The sequence below is a fragment of the Phragmites australis genome, chromosome 8, assembly GCF_958298935.1.
Source record: "Phragmites australis chromosome 8, lpPhrAust1.1, whole genome shotgun sequence".
NCBI classification, from domain to species: domain Eukaryota; kingdom Viridiplantae; phylum Streptophyta; class Magnoliopsida; order Poales; family Poaceae; genus Phragmites; species Phragmites australis.
Genome location: NC_084928.1, coordinates 29792755 through 29814993, shown reverse-complemented (window position 1 = coordinate 29814993; position 22239 = coordinate 29792755). Strand labels below are relative to the sequence as shown.

Here is a 22239-nt window from a genome sequence, read left to right as displayed (position 1 = left end):
TCTCTCAAGCAGAAATATCCCTCTAATCAAATACATCCTTAATGTCCCTCCGTTTTTAGCTTAGGTACATGAAAAGCATAGTGCATTTTATTTTTGAAATGTACAAATCTATAGAATAAACGCCTCTTATGGATCCAAACAAAATCTCATATTTCAAATAGATCCCACTTCCTTACCTACTGCTGCCAACGTTGAGAAGTTGAGGGAACTCACCTAGTTTAGTGTAGGGCGGCAAGCGGGGTGGTACGACGAAATTCGTGACCTGCCCCTAAACTTCAGCAATGGAATGGACCGGGTTGACCCCAACTTCGAAAGGGCCTAACTGGGGGATGGACCCATCGCCCCTAGGGTCAAACCGACCCTATCGCTACTTCTGATTCCCATCTTCCTACCTCCTGCAAGCTCCAGCTCACCGCCGCTCGAAGTTGTATTGTCGACCTATCTTGCTTCGTTGCCTTTTTCCATGCTAAGCGGCTGAGCTTGGGCCCCATCTATGGCGGGAGCCGAGCCCTAGGGTCAGGATCAGGATCGCACTGCATGTTAAATTCATTGTCAATTTGGTCTTTTTACTTGGTTTCTGCGGTGACGATAGAGATGGGAATGGTTGCTGGGCACGAGGTGAAGTATTTCGTGGAGTCCGAGACGAGTTCACTGGTCACCGCCGAGCTAGAAATGACGCCAAGCCCGAGCCACCGTCTACGGGGGCAATGGTCTCCGCGCTCGCAATATTTCCAAGCAAAATTCACCGTTTGCGAGGGCTTATCCTCCGCCTTCGTTCCTGAACCAGGGAGTAGCGACATGTCTCGCTCTCTCCACCAGCCGGTAGGTAGGCATGACCGCCATTATAGAACCTCCAAAGACCGTAGGTGTTCGTAGTTTCAGTGAAAAGCAACGACACACAACGGAATGGACAACCTACAGTGCCCCATAGGTTAAGCGGTGTAACATCTTTTCTCTAAATTTCGCTTACATGTCAGTTCACTTTTAGAGCGGATTCATATATATATATATATATATATAACATATCTTTTCTATTGAGAAACTAAGTTAAAATATATTTTGGTTAGTATGTGATGAGTGATTGATAAAGTGTTAATTTAGTTAGATGATTTTAAGATTGTATAAGCTTGTTTATATTTAAAAATTGACTAAATTTGAAGTTGAAGTTGTCTGTTTCAGAATCTAGAAAAAGTGTGCTCACCGAATAATTTGGTGAGAGGAAAATTGTTCTTACTAGATAGTCTGGTGCTATCTGGAAGAGCATTTAACAGAAGTGCAAGTTTTTAGTGCTAGAGCTGATCTACTCACCGGAAGGTTCGGTATTAGAGGTTTTGAACACCGGATCATTTAACAGAGATGCTGCAAAATGGCCTGACTGGCGTTGTCCTCACCGGAAGGTTCGGTGATGGGCATGACTGAACATCGGAGCAACGCCGGAGCATTTTTTTAGAGACTCCAGAGCTAGAGAGTGTACGCATCGGATGATTCAGTGCTTGTACTGGTGTGATCGTCGGATCATCTGGTGTTCACATTTTTTGTGTGACTTGGTCTTTATGCAGGGACTTTGATTTGGACTAACATGTGAGGAGTTCACATGGTGTTGGGAGATACATGTTTGCTTGTCTCATTATGTGCAGATGACAAATGCAACTTGTCGGTCGACGGCGGATGATCAGGGCTAAGTGAGTGCTTAGTGCCAGACGATTAAGGAGGCCAGACGGAGTCAAAGATGATCCTAACTGTACACGTGGAGGTTAAGAAAAGTATGAAACTGAGGATGAAGACGGCGTGTTAACAAAGTAAGTGAAAAGGATGCCGGTGCAAGTGATAAGTCGGTCCGAGGGATCGGAAGCGGGAGAGACTTGCCGGCAGTTAGGATCGTAAGATGAAGTACACATGTTGACATTAGAGTATTTGCTTAATGTGTAAGTAAGTGGCGAGTCACGTTTTGAGAAGTGTGCAGAGAGTTTCACGGTATGACCTCAAAACCGTGGGAGGACTGGAGGAGTATGTGTCACCATCGTAAAGCTTGTGTCGAGGCAAAGCTAAGTCATGAAGACAACGCGACCATTCGATGGATGGAGCAAGAAATAGACTAAAATACTCTTGGTGGTAGGTAGGAGTATACTACAAGAGATGGTATTTTAGTAACAAGTTAGGAAACTTAAGGATTAAGTTTTCTATGCCTATAAATAGAGGGGTATGGCTATGCAAGAGATAGAACCAGCCACTTGAGCTCTTTGTGCCACCCATTTAAGAGACTAGTGCTAAGGTTATAGAGGAGATGAAGATGAGTGCTTAGCCTATATAATAGGTGAGAATTTTTATGAGAAAAATCCTTGTAATCCGCCTAAAATAGGGCTGACCTCTTTGAGTAATGAAGTTTATGTTTTTGCATATGCTTGAATTCTCCTCCTTCTAGTCTCTCTCTATTGGCTCTCTTGCAAGTTTGTAAGTTTTCCATTTTTTCGGTTGTGTTTTTCTCGTTGATTTTCGTTTTTGCCTTTGAGCTGTGATTTTTTAACCTTGGGAAGGTGTTCTTCTTATTGCTAGAGGCATAAATGTTTATATACTCATATATTTGAGATGGTCTTGAATCCCCTTATCTCTAAACCATCAACTTGTAGAGTTGCTTCTTTTGGTGACTATCTTTTTGCTTTGTTCTTCGTTCAAGTTTCAAATTTTTATATTCAAAGATATATGGAATAGTCTTGAATAGAACCTATAGTTCATATTTCATCTGTGGAGTCATGTTGCTTTGTAACTTTCTTTCTCGCTTTGTCTATCTAAAGTTTATACTTCTATTTGTGCGTTTTTGAGGAGTATTGGGTGAATAAGGAGTAGCCCATCTATTTCGTAAGAAATTTGTAAGACATCAATTCACCTCCCCTTTAGTCGTCATTTTCGGTCCTATATATATTTTTGTTATTGCTTCATGTAAAGGTTAACATAGATGCACTATGTTTGGAGTGTGGAGGTTTATAAGCTGTTTCCAACCTATCTAAACTATCAAGGTGGTACTAACACCACCACATCGGAACACTTGAGCAGCACAGATCAAATTTAGAAACACTAATGGTCAGGGTATTACACTCTGTCCCCTTCAGAGCTGATGCCCTTGACATATTACTGCGTACATGGTAGATAAATACACATGATCTTCCCTTGGTACCATTGTCATGCTATGTCCCATTCACGGGCCGACACGCATACACTCGTGCAGCGAGAGTTAGCTCTGATATCATCTGTCACACTCTGTCTCTAAAATTCCCTTACAGTCCATCCCCCCTATGGGCAGGTCCGCATATATATAGCACATCTCTTATACTTTCGTTCTCGCTTCGTGTAAAAGGATTGATCCAAATTTGCTATATTTGAAGCATAAAAGCGTATAACTACCACCATACCGGAACACTTGGGCTGCACATGCCGAAACCGGACACAATAATATGCCAAAGTATTACAAGCGGTTTGTAGAGAAAAAAGGTTTGGGTCGACCCATGACCTCTATCTTCTCAAGTAGGGCACACAGGTCACAACTTAGGCCGCACCGAACTGCCCCAGTTGCAACCCTAGTTTACTGCCTAGCAGGATATTATCTCATCATTTTCATGATCTTTTCATGCTTCCCCCTTATCTAGGGAACAAATCCGCTCCGATTAATCTACAGGTCCTTTAGAAAAGCCTTAACAGCTAGATCAACATTAAGCTGGTTATTTGTTCAGTTTTTAGTTGTTGTTTTGTGTTATATTACATTTGTCTTTGAAGCTCGTGTAAAAGAAACAATAGTAGAAAACCTCACAATTTATAATTAAAAAACTCAGATTTTTTTTTGTCTAATCAATTTGTTTAGACAATTTTTGTCGTACGACCATCGTTTCTCTCACACGTATCATGTAATGAGGAGTTCCACCTACCAGATAACCGTAATCAACCTCAATGCCAAATGAGGTACTCCTAACCATTAACATCTCTTCTACCTCAACTAGGTCTTCACACTGAAACACCGTGCTGTTTATGCCCTATATGGTGTTGTCTTGTTTCCGTTTCCCAACGTAGAGCCCAAATGCTAGATTTCTTTTCTTCAAAATAGAGAACAATAATACAACACGGTAAATTCGTAAAATAGTTTAAATAAAAATGAATCCATTGTGCTGAATTATTATGCATTATATGAAGATAAACGTTTTCCTAGAGCATGTTCAATTATTAAGTTCTATTTCGAGAAAGTACCCAAATAGTACTAGGACAGGTATGTACGTGGAACCCAGCGACACCCAATGTTGTTGATGAGCTCTTTACTCCTTATATTATTTCTACTTTATTCGGTAAAAAGGAATACAATGCATCAAATAAATGGTGTTCCAGTCCAAGTCGAAGTCCAGGCTTGTGTGCCTATATCTGGGGCGTCGTCCCTTGTATGAGGATCAGATTTGTTTTGCGTGTTTCATCGAGAACATTCCTCCTACAAGTTGAACGATGGCACTCCTATCGCTGATGTTTTACTGAAGGTTGCCAATCTTGAGTGAATTGTGTTGGTATGTGATCAGGTTGTCAATTCCTGGGTGCACAGTGGAATCTTGTTGGTTCCTCATTCTCTGTTCGTGTTCTTTCCTGGACCACGGGTGGAGAAATCCTAATTTTGGTTTGTATCTACTTCAACCTTGTAAACCGAGCTGCTGATCCATCTTCTACAAGTTACTTCTGTTGTTTGTGTGAGATTGACCTCAAAGCTTGCACAAGTTCTGGTACCATCATGCCATTATATTTGATCTTGCCGAGATAGATTGGTTCCAGTTCAATCTACTAAGTGTTATTGCTGCTGTTCGAGTAAAATTCAGAGAAGGAGTTTAGTGTTGGTGTGTTGGTACTGTGAAAGAGATGGCCAAATCAAGGCGTCAGGGTCGATGCCCTCATCAAGTGGTATCAGAGTCTGGGTTGCTCACGGTACTTCTGAATTTTTCTTGTCCTCTATTTATTCAGAATTTGTAAGATGGTGAATTCCGAGAATTCTAAAGCTATTGATGTTGAAGCTTCAACTCATGGTGTTGTTGATGGTTTACCTCAAGTGTCATGTTCTATCTATAACCCTAACTCGTCCGCAAAAGTCAGGGATGGATTGACTGCTACTTGTCAGTATTTAGAGAATCGCATAGATCATGGTTTTGCTGATCTGAAGAAGACTATTGCAGAGCTTGCTGGTCATCTACACCCTCCAAGACATGATGCACATGTTGAACGGCGTCGTCATTCTCCTGACCACCATGCATATAATGGAGGTGATGAGAGTCCAGGGCTACAATATGATGGTGCTGATTATCAGTGTTGACCACGACATCCTCTTCATCGACATGATGCTCATATGGAGAGACTTGCAGCTGATATTCGTCATGTTAACTGTGATAGCAATATGGTTAGTCGTGTTTTTCATTTTCCGCCAGATAAAGGGCTTGGTAAGTTAAAATTTTCTATGCCTTCTTTTTTGGGATTGGGTGAGCCGAATGACTATTTGGAGTGGGAGATACTCTGTGATCAAATTTTTTATAGCCATAATTATTCAAAGGAGAAGAAGGTACGTGTTGCATCTATTGAGTTCACCGGGTATGCTTTGACTTAGTGGAATTCTTTGTGTCGTACCGGAGGTCGTCCACACACTTAGAACTATATGAAGGATATTATGCATCGTCACTTTATACCTGAACATTTTACTAGGACCTTGTATACTCATTTGTAACGCCTTGAGCAAGGTGATCTTAGTGTTGATGCTTATTACAAGGAGATGAAACTTTTGATGATCCGTACAGGTGTGCAAGAGGATGAGAATGCCACTATATCTCAATTTATTAATGGTTTGAATTGGGATGTGGAGGAACATGTTGAAACTGCACATTATTCTGATATGCAAAGTTTGGTGCATGTCACTCAGAGGGTGGAGCAACAATTAAAAGCTCGTTGTGTTGCTAGTCGGTCTCGTTCTTTTTAGCAAGACGATGATAGGGGTGCTGCTACTAAGTCGGTTTCCTTCAAACCGAGCACTCTGTGGCGGTTTCTAAATCTATCATTGGTTCAATGAGTAAAGCATAATCCAGAGTTGAATCTTCTACTGCATCTTCTTCTCATTCTGGAAAGTTGTGTTATACTTGTGGAGGAAGAGGATATTTTATGAGGGATTGTCCTAATAAAAATAAGGTGTTGATGACAAAAGAATGCTATGTTTCTGATAGTCTTTCTGAAGAATCTAAAAAAAGGTCTGTTTATGATGGTCATACTTGTGATAACTACCCTAATTTGTATACGACAGATAATGATAATAATGATGTTGATGTTTCTAAGACGGGTTTATCTTTGTTAGCCCATAAAATTCAGCGCGATGGTACACTTGTTGGAGTGAGGGGACAACGCCGTAATGTGTTCCAATCGGAGTGCAAAGTACAAGACAAGGTGTGCAAATTAATTATTAATGGTGAAAGTTTTACCAACGATGTTAGTTCAGATTTGGTGCATGCATTATCCTTATCTACGCGGAGGCTACCTACGCCGCATTATATGCAATGGATGAATCAAAATGGTATGCTGAAAATTACTCATAAGGTGCGGGTTGCATTGTCCATTGGTGATTATTATGATAAGGTGGACTATGATGTGGTGCCGATGAATGTTTGTCACTTGTTATTAGGGAGGCCATGAAAATATGACCTCAATGTTACTCATGAGGGCTATTCCAATACTTATTCTTTTGTTCACAGGGGTGTACACCATGTGCTCAAACCAATGCATGAAACATTCATCAAGGCAGAGGTCTTTCTTGCTGCAAAGAAGAAGAAAGCACTTGATATTACCTCAAAGCTGAGGACGGTTTTATTTCAAGTGAGGAAGGATGATGAACCTATAACTCATCATATTATTTCTACTTTATTCGGTGAAAAGTAATACAATACATTAAATAAATTTCTTATACAACTCGGTGCATTTTCTTTTGCTATGGAGGATGCCAAGGTGAGGGAAGGTGAAACCCTAGCTACTTCTGATGTTACGCTGAGCAAAAATATTTTTCGAGGAATTAATTTTCAGTGCAAGAACAATGAGGAAAACCAAGCAAAGAGGCCAACAAAGTTTATTCAGGTTGGTGCTATGCGATTTGAGCTGCCGACTTAATTATTTTGCAAGTTTAAGTTTAGAGTCAATAGATCAGCTGGCTAGTTTAATTAGAGAAGTCATAATAGGAGTATTAGCAAGGTAGCCATATTATTTTATTCATGGTATGAGTTATGGTTGAGTCCGAATTCTAGTTGAGTACGCTTAATGCATGGATGAGTCAAACTTGTCCGCGTGAGTTGTTTTTGGTCGAGTTAGGTTTTGGTGTTCGAGTACAAGTTGAAGTCGAGGCCTGTGTGCCTATATTTGGGGCATCATCCCTTGTATGATGATCAGATTTGTTTTGCGTGCTTCATCGAGGACGTTCCTCCTACAAGCTGAATGATGGCGCTCCCATCGTTGATGTTTTACTGAAGGTTGCCAATCTTTAGTGAATTGCGTTGGTGTGTGATTAGATTATCAATTCATAGGCGCACAGCAGAATCTTGTTGGTTTCTCATTCTCTGATCGTGTTCTTTTCTGTACCACGGGTGGATAAATCCTATTTTTTGTTTGCATCTACTTCAATCTTGTAAACCGAGCTGCTGATCCATCTTCTACAAGTTACTTTTGTTGTTTGTGTAAGATTGATCTCAAAGGTTGCACAAGTTCTAGTACCATCACGCCGTTATATTTGCTCTTGCTGAGATAGATTGGTTTCAGTTCAATCTACTAAGTACTATTGTTGTTATTCAAGTAAAATTTAGAGAAAGAGTTTAGTATTATTTGTTGGTACCGTGAAAGAGAGAGCAAAATCAAGACACCGACGTCGGTGCCCTCATCAGTACTCTTGTTTTGGGCAAAATGGTTAACGCACTACCTCCAAAGTCCAGACAAGTTACACCGAGGAGCAAGAACCGAAGTAACCAACGCGGCCAACTCTAAAACAAGACGAAGTCCAGGTTTTTTGTCTGTACTAATTGGTAAAACCAATCTATTCCCATTCAAACCCGGAAACTCTAAAATCCGGTATCTATAACCCCTTCACTTGTGAAGTTATAAAACAAGACCATATAATTTTAGCTTCTTCGAAATAAAATGTCTAGTGTTCCCTTTGCACTTTTGTGCATTGGTCAGTTAACATATCAAACTCTGTGATCGGGTATCTACGTCCATAAACTTATGAACTCGAAACAAATAACACCCAGTGTGGTAATTGCGAAGATGGTTTTACTACAGTGGCAAATGAAGTGGCTGACAACTAAGGTACTAATCGGTAAAACACAATTTTGACGGTCATCTTTTGGATCTCTTTCCCTTCTCTCTTCTCTTACTTTCTCTGTCTTATTAGTGACACAAGGGATTATTCTTTACGTATTCCGAGCAACATACGGATCTGGTATGTATTTATGTTTAGTATTCGCCACATCACGCTTTACGGATGACAAAAACACTAATTTTGACGGTCATGTTTTGGATTTGTATCCCTTCTCTCTGCTCTTACTTTCTCCATCTTATTAGTGACACAAGGGATTATTCCGAGTAACATACGGATCTGGTATGTATTTATGTTTAGTATTCGCCACATCATGTATTACTGGTGACAAAAATATATCTAAGGGGTTTATCTGCTCCAGTTTTCGTAAAATATAATACCCAAGGGGAAATACATGGTTTTTCATTTTCGGTACAAAACCATAGTTGAAAAACACTATAATGGACCTTTTCCAACAAAAGCACCCTGAAAAACACCTCAGGTATTCATCGAAAAAAAAACTTTGGGGAGGCAGTTGTTTGGATTTTGTAAGCTCAGAGAAATAAATATTCGGTTTTCATGTTCAGGTGAGGAAGTTTAATCTTGGGTACACCGTAGACAGACAACAGACAAGGTAAATTGGGCCTCATGGATATGAGTTCATAAGTTCATGGGCCTGAAGCCCTGAACAACGCTGAAACAGCACGGCCCGGCTTGGGATGCATCTTAATTTTTCTCACAAGACCGTCTGCTGTGACGTGGGCCGCGCCGGCAGCGCCGAGAAGGAGTCGACGTTGACCCAGAGCAGCGAGAGCACGGAGACGAAGAGCACCGACCAGAGCACGGCGATGGTGGGCGCCCGGTCCCGCCGCGCCAGGAGGCCCCTGAGGAACCCCTGCAGGTGAGCCACCACCCACCCGGCGAGCGCCAGCTTCCCGATGATCGGGCCCCACGACTGGTACCCGTGGTCCACCCCGTACGACACCGCCACGACCACGCCGGCGAGGTTGCCCAGCAGCAGGCTCGCCGGCGGCACCATCAGGTTCGACCACCGCACGGACTTCCGCGCGTCCGAGGAATCACCGCCGCCGTCGTCATCCAGGGACGAACTGATCACCGTCTCCGTGGAGAAACCGACGTCGATCCCGGTGCACGCCCGGAGCACCCCCTGGAACACGGCGGCGAGGCACGCCGACGTGCCGGTCACCACCCAGAGCTTCTGGTCCCGCCACCACGCCCTCAGAGGCACGCCGCTCCACCGCAGCTCCAGCACGACCGTGGCCACCACCGAGGACAGGAGCAGGATGAGAAGGACCCCGTCGTAGTAGCTCACGTCGTCCGGGAAGACGAACTTGCCGGTGAGGAGGCAGGCCGCGGGGAGCGCGCAGTAGACGGTGAGCGGGAGGGATGCTAGCGGGTAGGCGACGCAGCTCACGTAGCCCAGCCGCAGCAGGATCCGCAAGCGCCCGCCGCCCCAGACGGGGCAATGGCGGCTCAGCAGGACCCCCATGGCCGCCACCGCCCGACGCGACGCCCCGGCGAGGAGGTCCGTGGGGCTGGCACGTGAGAAGCTCCGTAACGCAGCCCGGGCCGGCGCGCAGTACGCCGATTCCCACCCGCGCGCGTGCATCCTAAACCCCGTGACCAGGTCGCCGCCGCCGGAGCCGTATATCCAACCAACGTCTTTGCCCCACCTAGTCCGCTCCTCGTACGAGCAGCTGACGACGTGGATGGCCTCCCTGAGGAGGGATCCAGCAGCCACGTCCGTGGGGTCCGAGCCGCCGCCACCGCAGCGCCCTTGCCCCGCGAACGCCGAGGCGATGAACGCCGGCGAATGGCCGAAGTGCCGCTCCAGCGCGGCGCGGTAGGAGCGCAGCCTCCGCCTTGTTCTTGCATTGTCTGCTCCGGTCTGCTCGTCGGATTCCTCCGAGTCAAGCAGGGGCACGGTGGACATGGTCCTCCTCAGCGCGCGCTCCTTCACCTTTCTGAAGCACCACGAGCTCCAACGGGTCGTCGTCTCGTCCTCATCGTCTTCAGCCAACGCGGGATCGAACCCGTACAGCGCCTTCCTGTTGAAGCAGCAGCCGGAGCCGACGTACACCGGGCCCTGGATGCCGTCCAAGCACTTCATGTCGATCTGAACCAGAGCATTGTATTGCAAGATCGTTCGTTAGTCAACTCACTCAGAGCAGCTGAACCAGAGCATCGCATGACCTCGAGTGAGTGAGCTTGATCTCTTACGTCGAAGAAGACGGAGTGGCGGCTTGCCTGCCGGTCGTCGCTGTCGTCGTCGACGCGCAGAGGGAACTGGACGAAGCACGTCCTGTTCCCGGCCTCAGGATCCATGAGGAAGCACATCGACTCCCTCAGAGCGCAGCTGTTGGTGACGCAGTGGTCGTAGCACAGGTTGAGCACGTACGCGCCGTTCGTCAGCAGAGCAGACACCCGGAGCTGGCCAAAAAGCAACGCAGAAAAACATTGCACGTCAAGAACAGATTGCAGATCAACATGCTGTAGGCAGAATGATGGATCAAGCGGACGAACCAGGGCGTTCAGTGCACCGGCTTTCTTGTGATGCTGGAACCCCGGCCGCTTCTCCCGCGACACGTAGAAGAGCCGGGGCAGCTCGTGCCCCTCGGCGTCCTGATCGCCGGGATGCCCCAGAAGAACCTGGAGATCATGGTCAACTCGATCAAAGTTATAAACCAATGGAAATTTAGGATTTGTGCCACCTCTCTCATTGTCATTTTAGGATTTGTCACTCACTGTCTCAACGTAAAAATCGTATCGTTTTCATCTACTTTGCCGCGAAATTTCTAACAAACGTAGTATTGACCTGTATCATGGCAGGATGGTCTCTTGGGTTGTTTCCCGGCCACGGCGTGCCGTCCGACATGGCCCATCCGTCCTCCGGCACCTTCCGCGCCTTCGCGGCGAGGTAGTTCATCCTCACCTTGAACTCCTCGTACTCCCTCTGCAATGCTATCAACCACGATCAGCCTATGCATTGATCGACCACCGCTGGTGGTCGTCCGACTAATCGATCACGGGTCACCTTCATGGCGCGGCGTTCCTTGACGAAGGACGGCGCGGCCCTGTCCCTGAGGTAGTCCACGCCGCGCGCGAAGTAAAGCTCGGGGGCCCTCCGCTCCACGCCGTGCCGCCGGCAGAAGGGCACCCACCGCCGCGCGAACCGCGCGGCCTCGAACAGCGCCTCGAAAACCAGCATGTCCGCGCCGTCGTCGGAGACGTAGCAGGCCAGCTTCCCCGCGGGGTAGTCCGCCGCGAGCACCGACAGCACCGTGTTCGCCGTCGCCAGGGGCGGCTCCCTCCCCGCGTCCGCCGCTGTCACGAGGACGTCCACGCCAGCCAGCCGCGATGGCTCGCCGTCCTTCTCGTACCTTGATGCCAGACGGTCGAGGTGCGTCGCACGGTTGGTCGGGGAGAGCTTCGGGAGCTGCGCGACCAGCCATGCGAACGCGAGCCAGAGCTCGCACGCGACGGCGGCCTGCCATAGCCCCGGGGCGTCGGACACCGGGTGGGTGACGCGGTACCGGAAGAAGGCGGCGACGAGGACGGCGCGGATCATAACGGCGGCGCGGTACAGGTTGAGCTCGGCGGACGGGATGGGCAGCTTCCTGCTGAGAGGTTCAGGGGCGCCATCACCATCACCATCACCGCTGCAAATCAGGTCGTTTGTTTCATGTATACTTTTGCAGGAATATTGTGAAATTCCCATGTTCCAATCTTGCGAAAGAAACCAAAACCTGATTCATCAGCAGGATGAAACTAAAACCTATTTGTTGTTCACTTGCAGCGGCATTTAAATAACCTAAAGACTAAATTCCGAGTGTGTATGTTCTAGTTGTGCGGTATGCACGTTTTGATCCGTGTTTGTTTAGCACCGGATGTTATTAGTTGGTGTGCTGTTGCATGCATAAAGAAGGGAAAGATGATAAAATTACTATATCGTTCACATATAACTCCAGTTTAGAACTTTAAAAAATCATAGCTAAATTAAAATCCGATTGCATCATCGTGTTTCGTACGATAAAAGCTTCCAAACTAGACCCCAGTTGAGTATATTTCGATGATATTTTTTTAACATCAACTTCATATAAAAAAGTGCTTTTGATTGCATTATAATTTACTTACGATTTTACAAAAACTTGCTCATGATTTTACAAAAACTTGCTTATATGATTGATGGTTGATAAAGTGAATTTTTTTCTAACATCAACTTCATATAAAAAAATACTTCTGAATGCATTATAATTTGCTTACAATTTTTTGAAAACTTGCACATTACTTTTAAAAAACTTGCTTATCTAACTGATAGTTGATAAGGTGAAGTACTGATGTGGATGTTGTGAAGATAGTATGAACCGATATGTATTGAAACGGGGTAAATAACTGAGTTGCATAAATGAATATTTTTTTAATGTTCTAATATAGATAATTTTAGAAAACCACTTAAGTATTTTAATTAGATTAGTCTAGCAGTTTTTCAATTTTAATATAGGTAATTTGTGTCTGTCTAAAAAATTACATCAAAATATAACTAAGATGGATCTCATTTTATTGATAAAAATATAAGGACTACAAACATGCAAACGGATCAGAGATTAGATACACGGTTTAGAAAATATAAGCATTTGTATTTGATGAAATTCTATTTTTCGTGTGTTCATACTTATCCTCTTCTTTGTAGGGAACACATGGGTATAATTTACCTTCACACGGTTTTATTTTTGCTTTTTGGATCATATGATTTTGCTTATATATTTTGATAAATTTTCTTGTATGGTAGGGGTGTAAAGGGAAGAATAGATGGATTTTCATCGAGATTGTATTTGGTTTTTGTCACACAATGACCGTGAGATAAAAAAATTAAGCTCTAAACACTAGATGTTAATTATTCAAAAATGAAAAATGAATGTATGTGTTTAGACTAATTTTTGCTAAATACGAACGTGCATACTAAACTACTGTAACATGCATGCCCGAAATTTAGCCGTGTCCTTTAAATAAACGGTGTGGAATTGATAAAAGAGCGAGGACAAGAACATGCCGGTAGTCACCTTTCTGAAGATTCAGGCTCCGGGTCCGGGTCTGAAGCTGGGGAGTTTACAGGCACTATCTCTGGGCTCCCTTCGTCCATCTTGATCCTAATATGTGAACAATTCAGAGTATCCCTTGATTCTCTTCTAGCTAAACAAACTATCTCGATCTGAATAAGTTTTTCTTGGTTGCAGACTTGCAGTGCAGGCTTGCACACTCTTCGTCTTCATCGTCTCAGATCCGGCCCAATCCTAAATAATTCCGTTCCAGGCATCTTGCCGGGAGCGACAAGGATCCTGCGATGTTTGCGAGGTAGTCTCAGTGAAACAAACGACACGGTAAGACAAATGATGATACTGTTGTGTCGTAGCTACGAGAGCATAGCTGTGGCCATAACAGACAGATGATGAAACGGTATCTGCTGAAGAATCAGGAGCAGCAGCATCTACTTGTTCCTGTAAACCTAAGCTAAGATCTGGTCAATGATGATGGCACAAGAATGAAGTTGAGATTGTTTTAGGAATCAGGAGCCCGAAAAAAAAATCTATGCAGACCAGTCATTCCATTGCTTGAAAAAGTTAGCCTGGATCTTAGGAGGAAGGATTGAAGAGCTGTTCTGCAGACGCTGTTCCTGCAGTACCACTTGAATGGCAGCCACCTGTCACAAATATGGTACAAATAAAAATTATCATTCATGCTCATTAGTTGACTTATATTATTAGCGTCGAGTGTATCTCTTCCACCGCTTTGAGATCTATATTGGAGATATGTGGTAGCCATACATATGGTGATGCAGGAGGAGGCATCTGCATCACCGGTGCATAGAATTTTTTTCACTTTGTTCATGCTTGAATCGAACTAAAATGTTTTAGGTTGGAATTCACATGATTTGCACGGTTGAGCAGATAACACAGAAATAAAAGGAAAACATACCACTTCTGAAACCTAATTGCACTTGGTGACCATGGCATTCATGCCGTATACGTATTAAGTACAATCTACATATATACGGCCGGGATTACGCATTACATTTTGGCAGGGCGGCCAACGGTGTACGTAGAGAGCGACACTAGTACATACAACTACAAAAGTTCCAAAGCGGATTGAAGACATGCACATATGCAGCACGTAACGTTCTCTAGATCTAAGAACTTCATCTAAATTAACAAACTCAATCAATCAGGAGAGTAGGCAAGGAGCCAATTCAACCTTAATCGTCAAGAGGTATTGCCCTGCTTTCTTCCAACTATAGAAGTTTCCGGAGGTCAGCTATTTGCTGTCTCCACCGGCACTGCCACTACTGGCCCTCTTCGGTTTACAGTGTTCTTCAGTACCTGCAGAGCGGAAATCAAATTAAAACAACCAAGCAATCTCACGTTAATTATAATACCATTGGAATTGTTGTTGCATCTTCATAACATAACTCGTCATTTTCTTTTGTATTCAGCATTAATTTTGAATTAATGATGAAGCAATCTTTGGTACGGCGTTGATCATCAATTTTGACAGGATACATCCTGATTTTCGACGTTTTCGTTTGTCAACTCCGTACCTTCCGAATGAATTTATGTTTGATCTTGAAATTTTACATGTTTGTATAGCATCACCTGCTTTACATGTTACAAGATGTGATATCCACCGGATATTTTCCAAATTATATGCTGGCAAAAGTTATTAAAGATATAATGATTTGGACGTACCTAGATGAGAGATCTACCATTACCATTTTAATGCGACAATTCCAAATAGTTTCATGTACACCAATGCCCAAAATAAAGTTTTTAAAAGTTTTTGGCCACACACATTTCAGTCAATAAATAACAAGACTTCAAGAGATGGATTATAGAGGGGGGAGTGGATTGTATCTATGCTGAAAGTTATTCTCCATGCAAGTTGTAGCTACAACTATCTATGCAAGTTAGCTTTTGGATGGTGAGATTTGGAGTGATATACAATTAAACAAGTACCTCTTTTAGTGGTTACCTACTAGTACTTCATTCCTAAAAAAAAAGTATTCTGTACTTTGTCGATTTGCATTGTATACTATTGTGATATTATGATCCGAATTCTGAAATTATTGATCTTCTTCTTGATTTGTGCCTATCGATTTTTTACATATTATTAGAGTAAATTTTATAAACCCATAATTATTTATACATTTGTAATGTATAACTATAACTTCTAAGACCTATTTCACAAAACTGCAACTATTTATACCCTTTCTAACGTAAAAATATAACTTTTTTGCCAAAAAAGTTATAGCTGACGGATAGAATCAGGCTAAAATATTATAGTTTTGCGTTGACATAAGTAGTTATAGTTTCATGAAATAGATTTTAGAAGTTGTGGTTTTACGTTATAAAGGTATAAATAGTTATGAGTTTGTAAAATTTAATCATATTATTATGAACTTAAGCACGCTTGCGTCTCTATTAATTCATGAGAATTACTTTGCAGGCATGCACGGAGACAAGAGAAATGCGACTACATATATATGATGTGTACCTGTCTAAGCATTTGGTTCTCGTTCTGCAGCGTGGAGAGCCTCTGCTCCAGCTCCGAGTTCCTCTTCTCCAGGTCCTTCACCCTCACCTCCAGCTCACTCATGTACGCCTTCTTCCTCTCCCGTGCCTGCTGAGCCGACACCCGGTTTCGTAGCAACCTAGAATTGTCGATGAGAGTCAGCATCAACATATACAGATTTGCTCATCTGATCATGTGCATTGTCCAATTGTCCATTCTGGATAGTTGATGGGCTTATGGCAACGAGCAAGCCCGTTGTGGTGTGGACTATAACTCTGATACTTTTTTTTACAGGTGCCTCTTCACTACGCGGTGTATTTTGGAGATCTTTTAGAGTGCGGAACGAGAGTCGAACTCCCGTCGGCTCCCTCCACCTATAGAATTTGGCCGCTAGACTACAAGCACATCCGCTAATCTGATACTTCTTCTCACGATTCCTTCCCATACCATCGCTAAATCTAAATTATACCCACCACTATCAACCATCTTGTTGCAAACCGCTGAATTGTTGGAAGAACAGAAACTATCATGCTAGCTATTATGTGAAATATTTTTCAACCTCATTAATTTTACAAGATTTAAGACCTTGATTACTTGTATCGCATTCTCTACTGATCGCAAATACATATCGTTACTGATCAAATACATATCGTTTCGGTAATCAACACAATGACACAGCCTCCAAAATAAAGTGTATATCTGACCACTGTTTTTTCTAATTAATTTATAAACACCCCAAAAACATAATATTATGAAAGTACTTTCAACACAAGCATAAATATATGATTTCCCTTTTTCTAATCAAAATATTTAAAATATACTTATGGTCAAAGTATAGAAAGTTTAGTTATATATGTCTATCTATCTGAAACAACATATATTTATGACAGGAGAATATTACTCTGCTATGGAAACTCTGAGTACCACACCGACACGAAGCTCTGGGCTCTGCTATATCTACTCTGCGCTCATGTGCACGTACCACGTAGACGTACCAACAGGCGGCAGCAGCATCAGCTCGTAACTCGTAAGTATGCCCGAGCTACGAAGAGGAGTAGAAAGGCCACACACACCTTTTGAGGCGGCGGTGCTCCTTGTCGGCCGGGCTGCGGCAGCGGCGGCGCGCGCTGGCGGCCTGTGCCGCGGACGACGACTGGGCGCGCTCCAACGACGTGCCTGACGTCGACGGGCCGGCCTGATCCAGGCCGAACTCCGGCACCCTCCTGATCTCCTCATCGCTCTCCATCCCTGCACCGCGGCCCGGTTCAAACCAGTCAGCTAGCTAGCCTCGTATGCACGCATGCTGATCGACGTAAAAGAAATACTTCACCTATAAATTTACAAGACAAATAAGCTTCTTTTGCATAAAGAAGAGGAAATTAAAACTAAAGAAGAGAAACACCTTTATAACACCAAGTAAAATGAAAGAGTCAAGAACAAAGTGAGAAGAACATGCTTGGTGAAATGAAGTGATCGATCGAGAACGGAATCATCAAGCAACTAAAATGCAAAAAAAAAAAGAATCAAGCAGGAAAATAGAACTCGAAAAACAAGAGTGGTATGGGTGCCTTGTCTGGCTTCCGTTTGCGGCGCTGAGCTCGAAGACCTCTCACTGCTGGAGGGCAGCGAGCTCGTCGTCTGATCTTGCATTCTTGTGCCACTCTGCTACGCACGTCCGGTTGGATGGATTTCTTATTGCGTGCACGTTACCCTGTCCCCTGATCCTTTATTGGCCTTTGCTTGCTTCGCTTGCCTGAACTTGGGAAGTGTTCGATGATTCGATCCTATTGAACATGGGCAACCTTTTTGCACAAAAGATGGATGATAGAAAACAAATTTTATATGATCCTGTTTAGAAAGATTTTTACGAAATCTAATAGTTAGATTGAAAAGAAGAAAAATAGAATAAACATATATCATCACAGGAAAAAAAGGCCTTTCACTGCTGCTGAGGGTGGGGTAGGCGGTGGTTGTTCACGTAAATACAAGTAGCATAAGAAAGAAGTACTTCCATCGTAGTGGCAGAGAGATGAGGTTAGAATTTTATTCACGTGGCAGAAAGATGACAGAATGTGCACTTGTGGATACGTAATTGTGATGCGTGGTGGTGGTGGTGTGTTTCTGCATCATCCTTTTAATCGCAAAAGGAAGCATAGTGGATGATAACTGAATTCAACAATAAGGAGTAGGCCATATACAAAAGCACTGTGTTTTTCGCTTCTGGGGATCTAGCTCGGTGATTTTGACACACTGATAGTCACAGGGCCTCCGGTTCCATCGCGGGGTCTGGGGGCTCATCCCCGCCAGATCAAACGGCTGCTGACCTATCCACGTCTTGGCGCGTGCGGCCACGCGTTGGCTGCGGCCAACGGAAGGTGGCGAGGCGCGCCGTGTGGACACGCTCCTGCCCCCCCCCCACCACCCCGCCGTGCCTCACCGACACACGGGCCATGGGAAGCCTGGACCCCGTACGTCAGCAAGGTGGGTGGGCCTGCATCTGCGAGCAAGGTGCGGGGCAGCACGAGGCGTGAGCTGTGCGCCCGTGCGCGTGCATGCAGGCGCAGCTGCGCGCGCCTCTATTTTTATTAATACGAGTGCTTTTTCGGCGAGCAGCAACTCCGCGAGGGAAGGGGACTGTGAGTTGACGGCGGATTTGTGCGCGCTGTCTGGCGCATCCTCTGTATCGTCGGCAGCACGGTATATATGCTCGGGTCAAAGCAACACGATCATGAGCAAATTTAATAGTGCTAGTTCAGGAGTGATGGAAGGCTGATTGTGTTTCGGTTTATAGTCCCGTTGTGCACGGACTGGCTGATCATGATCGAACGGTAAAATAACATTGTTGTCTGAGACAATCATTGCCCACAGTTTTTGGGTTTGTGTGACAAATGAATTCTCCAAGTGATTAACTTCTTTTATGAGGGAAGGCAGAGCTTTATTGTCACCCCTCTCCCATCAATCACACAAATCCACCTACAGACACACCAAATCCACAACTTTGTGATAGTATTAGGCGACCAATTCGATATGTAGTGTGGATTCAGGTTCAGAGGTAAGAGGCAACACTTCTAGACAGGGTAGAGACGAATGAGATTGGGAAGAGATACAAGTCAGCACAGGGGAATGGGATCAGAGAAAAGGAGCTCTGTCGGTGGATGAACACCGTAAGCGGAGATTCTGAGGGACCCTATTTGAGATTCGACCGGGGTTAATTCTGGATCTACCTCGTACGTAGGGTTAATACGTGTGTATGAGACTTAGGCGGGACGAATGATCATCGGCTAGTAGGAGTAAATACTTCAAGGATTTAGACAGGTTCAGGTTGCACGAAGGCGTAATACCATACTCCTGTGTGTCTAGTGTGTTATTAATGCTCTTAAAATGACTTTCTTTGGATCTCTGTGTTACAAGATTTTGGGCCCTATCTTTCTATCTTGAGCTTCTGCTGTTCGAAATCTCTTATTGGCTTGTTGGCTTCAGCCTGTCTTCTAAGTCTTCGTCCCCCTTCTACGAAGTGCTCCCCCCTTTTATCTACCGGGGGAGGCCCTCCAGGAAGTGCCCAGAACGAGGGCACAAGTTCTTGTAAACAATAAATGGTAAACAACCATTATGGGTCTACAGTTGATGTTACAGAGGGTTGAAAATGCGTCCATCGAACGGTCCCGTCGGTCTTTACGCCCCATCTTTAACAGGTGCAGGGGGGCCCACCGGCCAGCCACTGAGTACCCTCTCATGCTCGTCCGGTCAGAGTAGGCCTGACATGGTCTGATGCAACGGGGCGATGGGCGATAAGCCTCGAGCCCATCAAAGATATCTTTAAGCCGTCTTCCTTTATAGGCCCTGCGAAGGGACATGCGATGGGACCTACCGCATTAATTGTTCCCACGCCTTCCTGCCAGGCGGTTGTAGGGACTGACGTACTCAGTACGACAGGCATGGGGAGAGTGGTTGGATGTGACCGGCCACGCTCCCCCTTAAATGCAGCATCGGGCCTCCCACCGATCGACACCTCATCATGGAGTCCTTGCGGGGTCCACCGGCAAGGGGCTTCTCGGGTCCTCGGGGAACTCTGGGTACTCGGGGACCAACTGTTCTTGGTCCCGAGCACCCCCTCCCAGGCCTGGCCCTTCTCGGGTCCTCGGGGAACTCTGGGTGCTCAGGGACCAATTGTTCTTGGCTCCGAGCACCCCCCTCTCGGATCTGGCTCTTCTCGGGTCCTCGGGGAACTCTGGGTACTCGGGGACCAACTGTTCTTGGCCCCGAGCACCCCCTCCTGGGCCTGGCCCTTCTCGAGTCCTCGGGGAACTCTGGGTACTCGGGGACCAACTGTTCTTGGCCCCAAGCACCCCATCCCGGACTTGGCTTTTCTCGGGTCCTCAGGGAACTCTGGGTACTTGGGGACCAACAGTTCTTGACCCCGAGCACCCCCTCCCAGACTTGGCTCTTCTCAGGCCCTCGGGGAGATGGTCCCCGAGGGAGGGCGCCATGTGGCACTGCGCTGTCCTAGCCTCGGGACTCGGGAACCCCCGGTTCCCATATCACCGACAAGCTCGGGGAGGAAGAAGAAGACCGGAGGAGGAGGAAGATGTTCTGGTCTGATATTTTCTTCAATGTCCCTCCTCGCTGGAGTGATGGCTTCATATACTGCTCCCAACTGAGTGGGCCGCGCCAGCCCTTGGTGTCCAGCCCATATGTCCATTTCGGGAGCCCAAGCCGTAGGCCCAAGCCGTGACATTCCTCTCTCCTTGAGATTCGACTTACCCTCAAGCCGAAAAGAATGTTTGAACCTGGTGTGAATCCATCGACATTCTGATAGAAACCACCAGGATCCCATGGTATTAGCACATGCTTGTCGATGGCCATCTCGAAGAAGAAGAAATGCTGAGTATCTTCATTGTTGAGGTCATCTACATATTGCTGAAGATATACCACTAGATAATATGTATTCAAGCTTTGTTCCATGGCACCCTTGAACTGTAGGTGTATTGATTATGCTTGTATATGTGCAACGTATATGTAAATGGAAGTACTTGCTGAGCCCCTCCCTTTTTGTCCATGATATTTTTCTGTACTACTGACACCACACTGAACAAAGTAGTGCCCCAATTGACAATGTAGACTTGTGATGCTCCAATATAAATGCTAACTACTCAATTTGAGACTCCAAACCAATATTCGATCACATAAAATTACCTATGAGAGGACCATGAGAGAGAGAGAGAGAGCTGAAGTTGCCCCCGCTGCCCCCTTCACCGTCGACGTCCCACCTGACCCCTCCCACCCAAGTGACAACCCATCCCTTTTGAGACGCTCCCCCTCCCCCCGCTTGGTGCCTAGCCCTAACCAGGATCACACAGCTCCACCCCCTGACCCTATGATGTGCGCTTCCTAGATCCAAACTGATACCCCGTCAATACCCCCTCCCTCTCCCCCGCTCCCCAAATCCGGTCTCAGCAGTGTACTCAGGGTCCCAAAAACTCCTCCAACTGCTGGATCTGCCCCGCATTCCTACGCTGTAGTTGTCAAGAGCTCACCTACTGTAACAACCAAACATTCAATATTTGCAATAATTTAAAATTTTCCTAGAAATTAACTCAGGTGTTGCAACTTAGCTCAATAGGAAATTAATTTCTAAAATTAACTTGGCCTAGGATAATTGTTTGAATGCATTCATGCTGTTGTAGATGCAATAAGGTTTTATTGGGTGGAAAAAGTTTGCAAAATTTCGCTAGGTTTAGCCGCTTTAACACCTCATTTGGAATTGTGTTGAAATTCAATTGGAAAAAGGTTTTGAAAATAAAGAAATTCGTTTGGGCCGAATCCCTTTTCCGGCCCAGCTTTCCTCTCTCCCCCTCCCTTCTTCCCCCTCCCGCGTGGGCCGGCCCTTTTTCTCAGCGGCAGCCCAAGACGGCCTACATCCCGCCGAGCCGACCCGCCTCCCCGCCGCTCTCACTGCCCAGTGGGCCCGGCTCAAGCCGGCTACGCCGAGCCGAGCCGACGGCTCCTCTTCTCCTTCCTCTGGCCGCGCCCGAGCTTCAATGGCCGCCGGCCAATCCTCTTCCCCGGCGCCCTCTCCTCTCCCTATAACCGCCGAATTCAAACCCTTAAGCTCCACCAAGTGTTCCCCGGCTATTTCCCTCTCTTTCCCCCTCTCTATTGCGCGGTGATTGCAAGAAACCGCCGGCCATTAAGGCCATGGCCGCCGCCCCTTCCCCTTCGAATTCCGGCCACCCCGCTCACGCCTTCCCCTATTTAAGCCGCCCTCTACCACCTCGGTGAGGTCCCGCACGCCACCCACCCGCTCACGCCTCATTTTTTCTCTCGGA

The 22239-nt window shown here is 45.5% G+C and overlaps 2 protein-coding genes across 2 annotated transcripts; both read right to left on the bottom strand.

The window, feature by feature from the left end:
• Positions 1 to 9041: 9041 nt before the first annotated feature.
• LOC133925943 (putative cellulose synthase A catalytic subunit 11 [UDP-forming]) lies at positions 9042 to 13578 on the bottom strand. The gene is made up of 6 exons (XM_062371683.1): positions 13411 to 13578; positions 11385 to 12009; positions 11166 to 11303; positions 10874 to 10999; positions 10571 to 10780; positions 9042 to 10466 (listed from the first exon to the last, which is right to left on the bottom strand). The coding sequence occupies exons 1-6, from the start codon at positions 13488 to 13490 to the stop codon at positions 9066 to 9068; spliced, it is 2580 nt and encodes an 859-aa protein (XP_062227667.1). The 5' UTR covers positions 13491 to 13578; the 3' UTR covers positions 9042 to 9065.
• A 781-nt stretch (positions 13579 to 14359) lies between these two features.
• On the bottom strand, positions 14360 to 17664 carry LOC133925942 (transcription factor HY5-like). Its single transcript, XM_062371682.1, has 3 exons — positions 16987 to 17664; positions 15896 to 16052; positions 14360 to 14724 (listed from the first exon to the last, which is right to left on the bottom strand). Exons 1-3 carry the CDS (start codon positions 17157 to 17159, stop codon positions 14656 to 14658), a joined length of 399 nt encoding a protein of 132 aa, XP_062227666.1. The 5' UTR covers positions 17160 to 17664; the 3' UTR covers positions 14360 to 14655.
• Positions 17665 to 22239: the final 4575 nt, after the last annotated feature.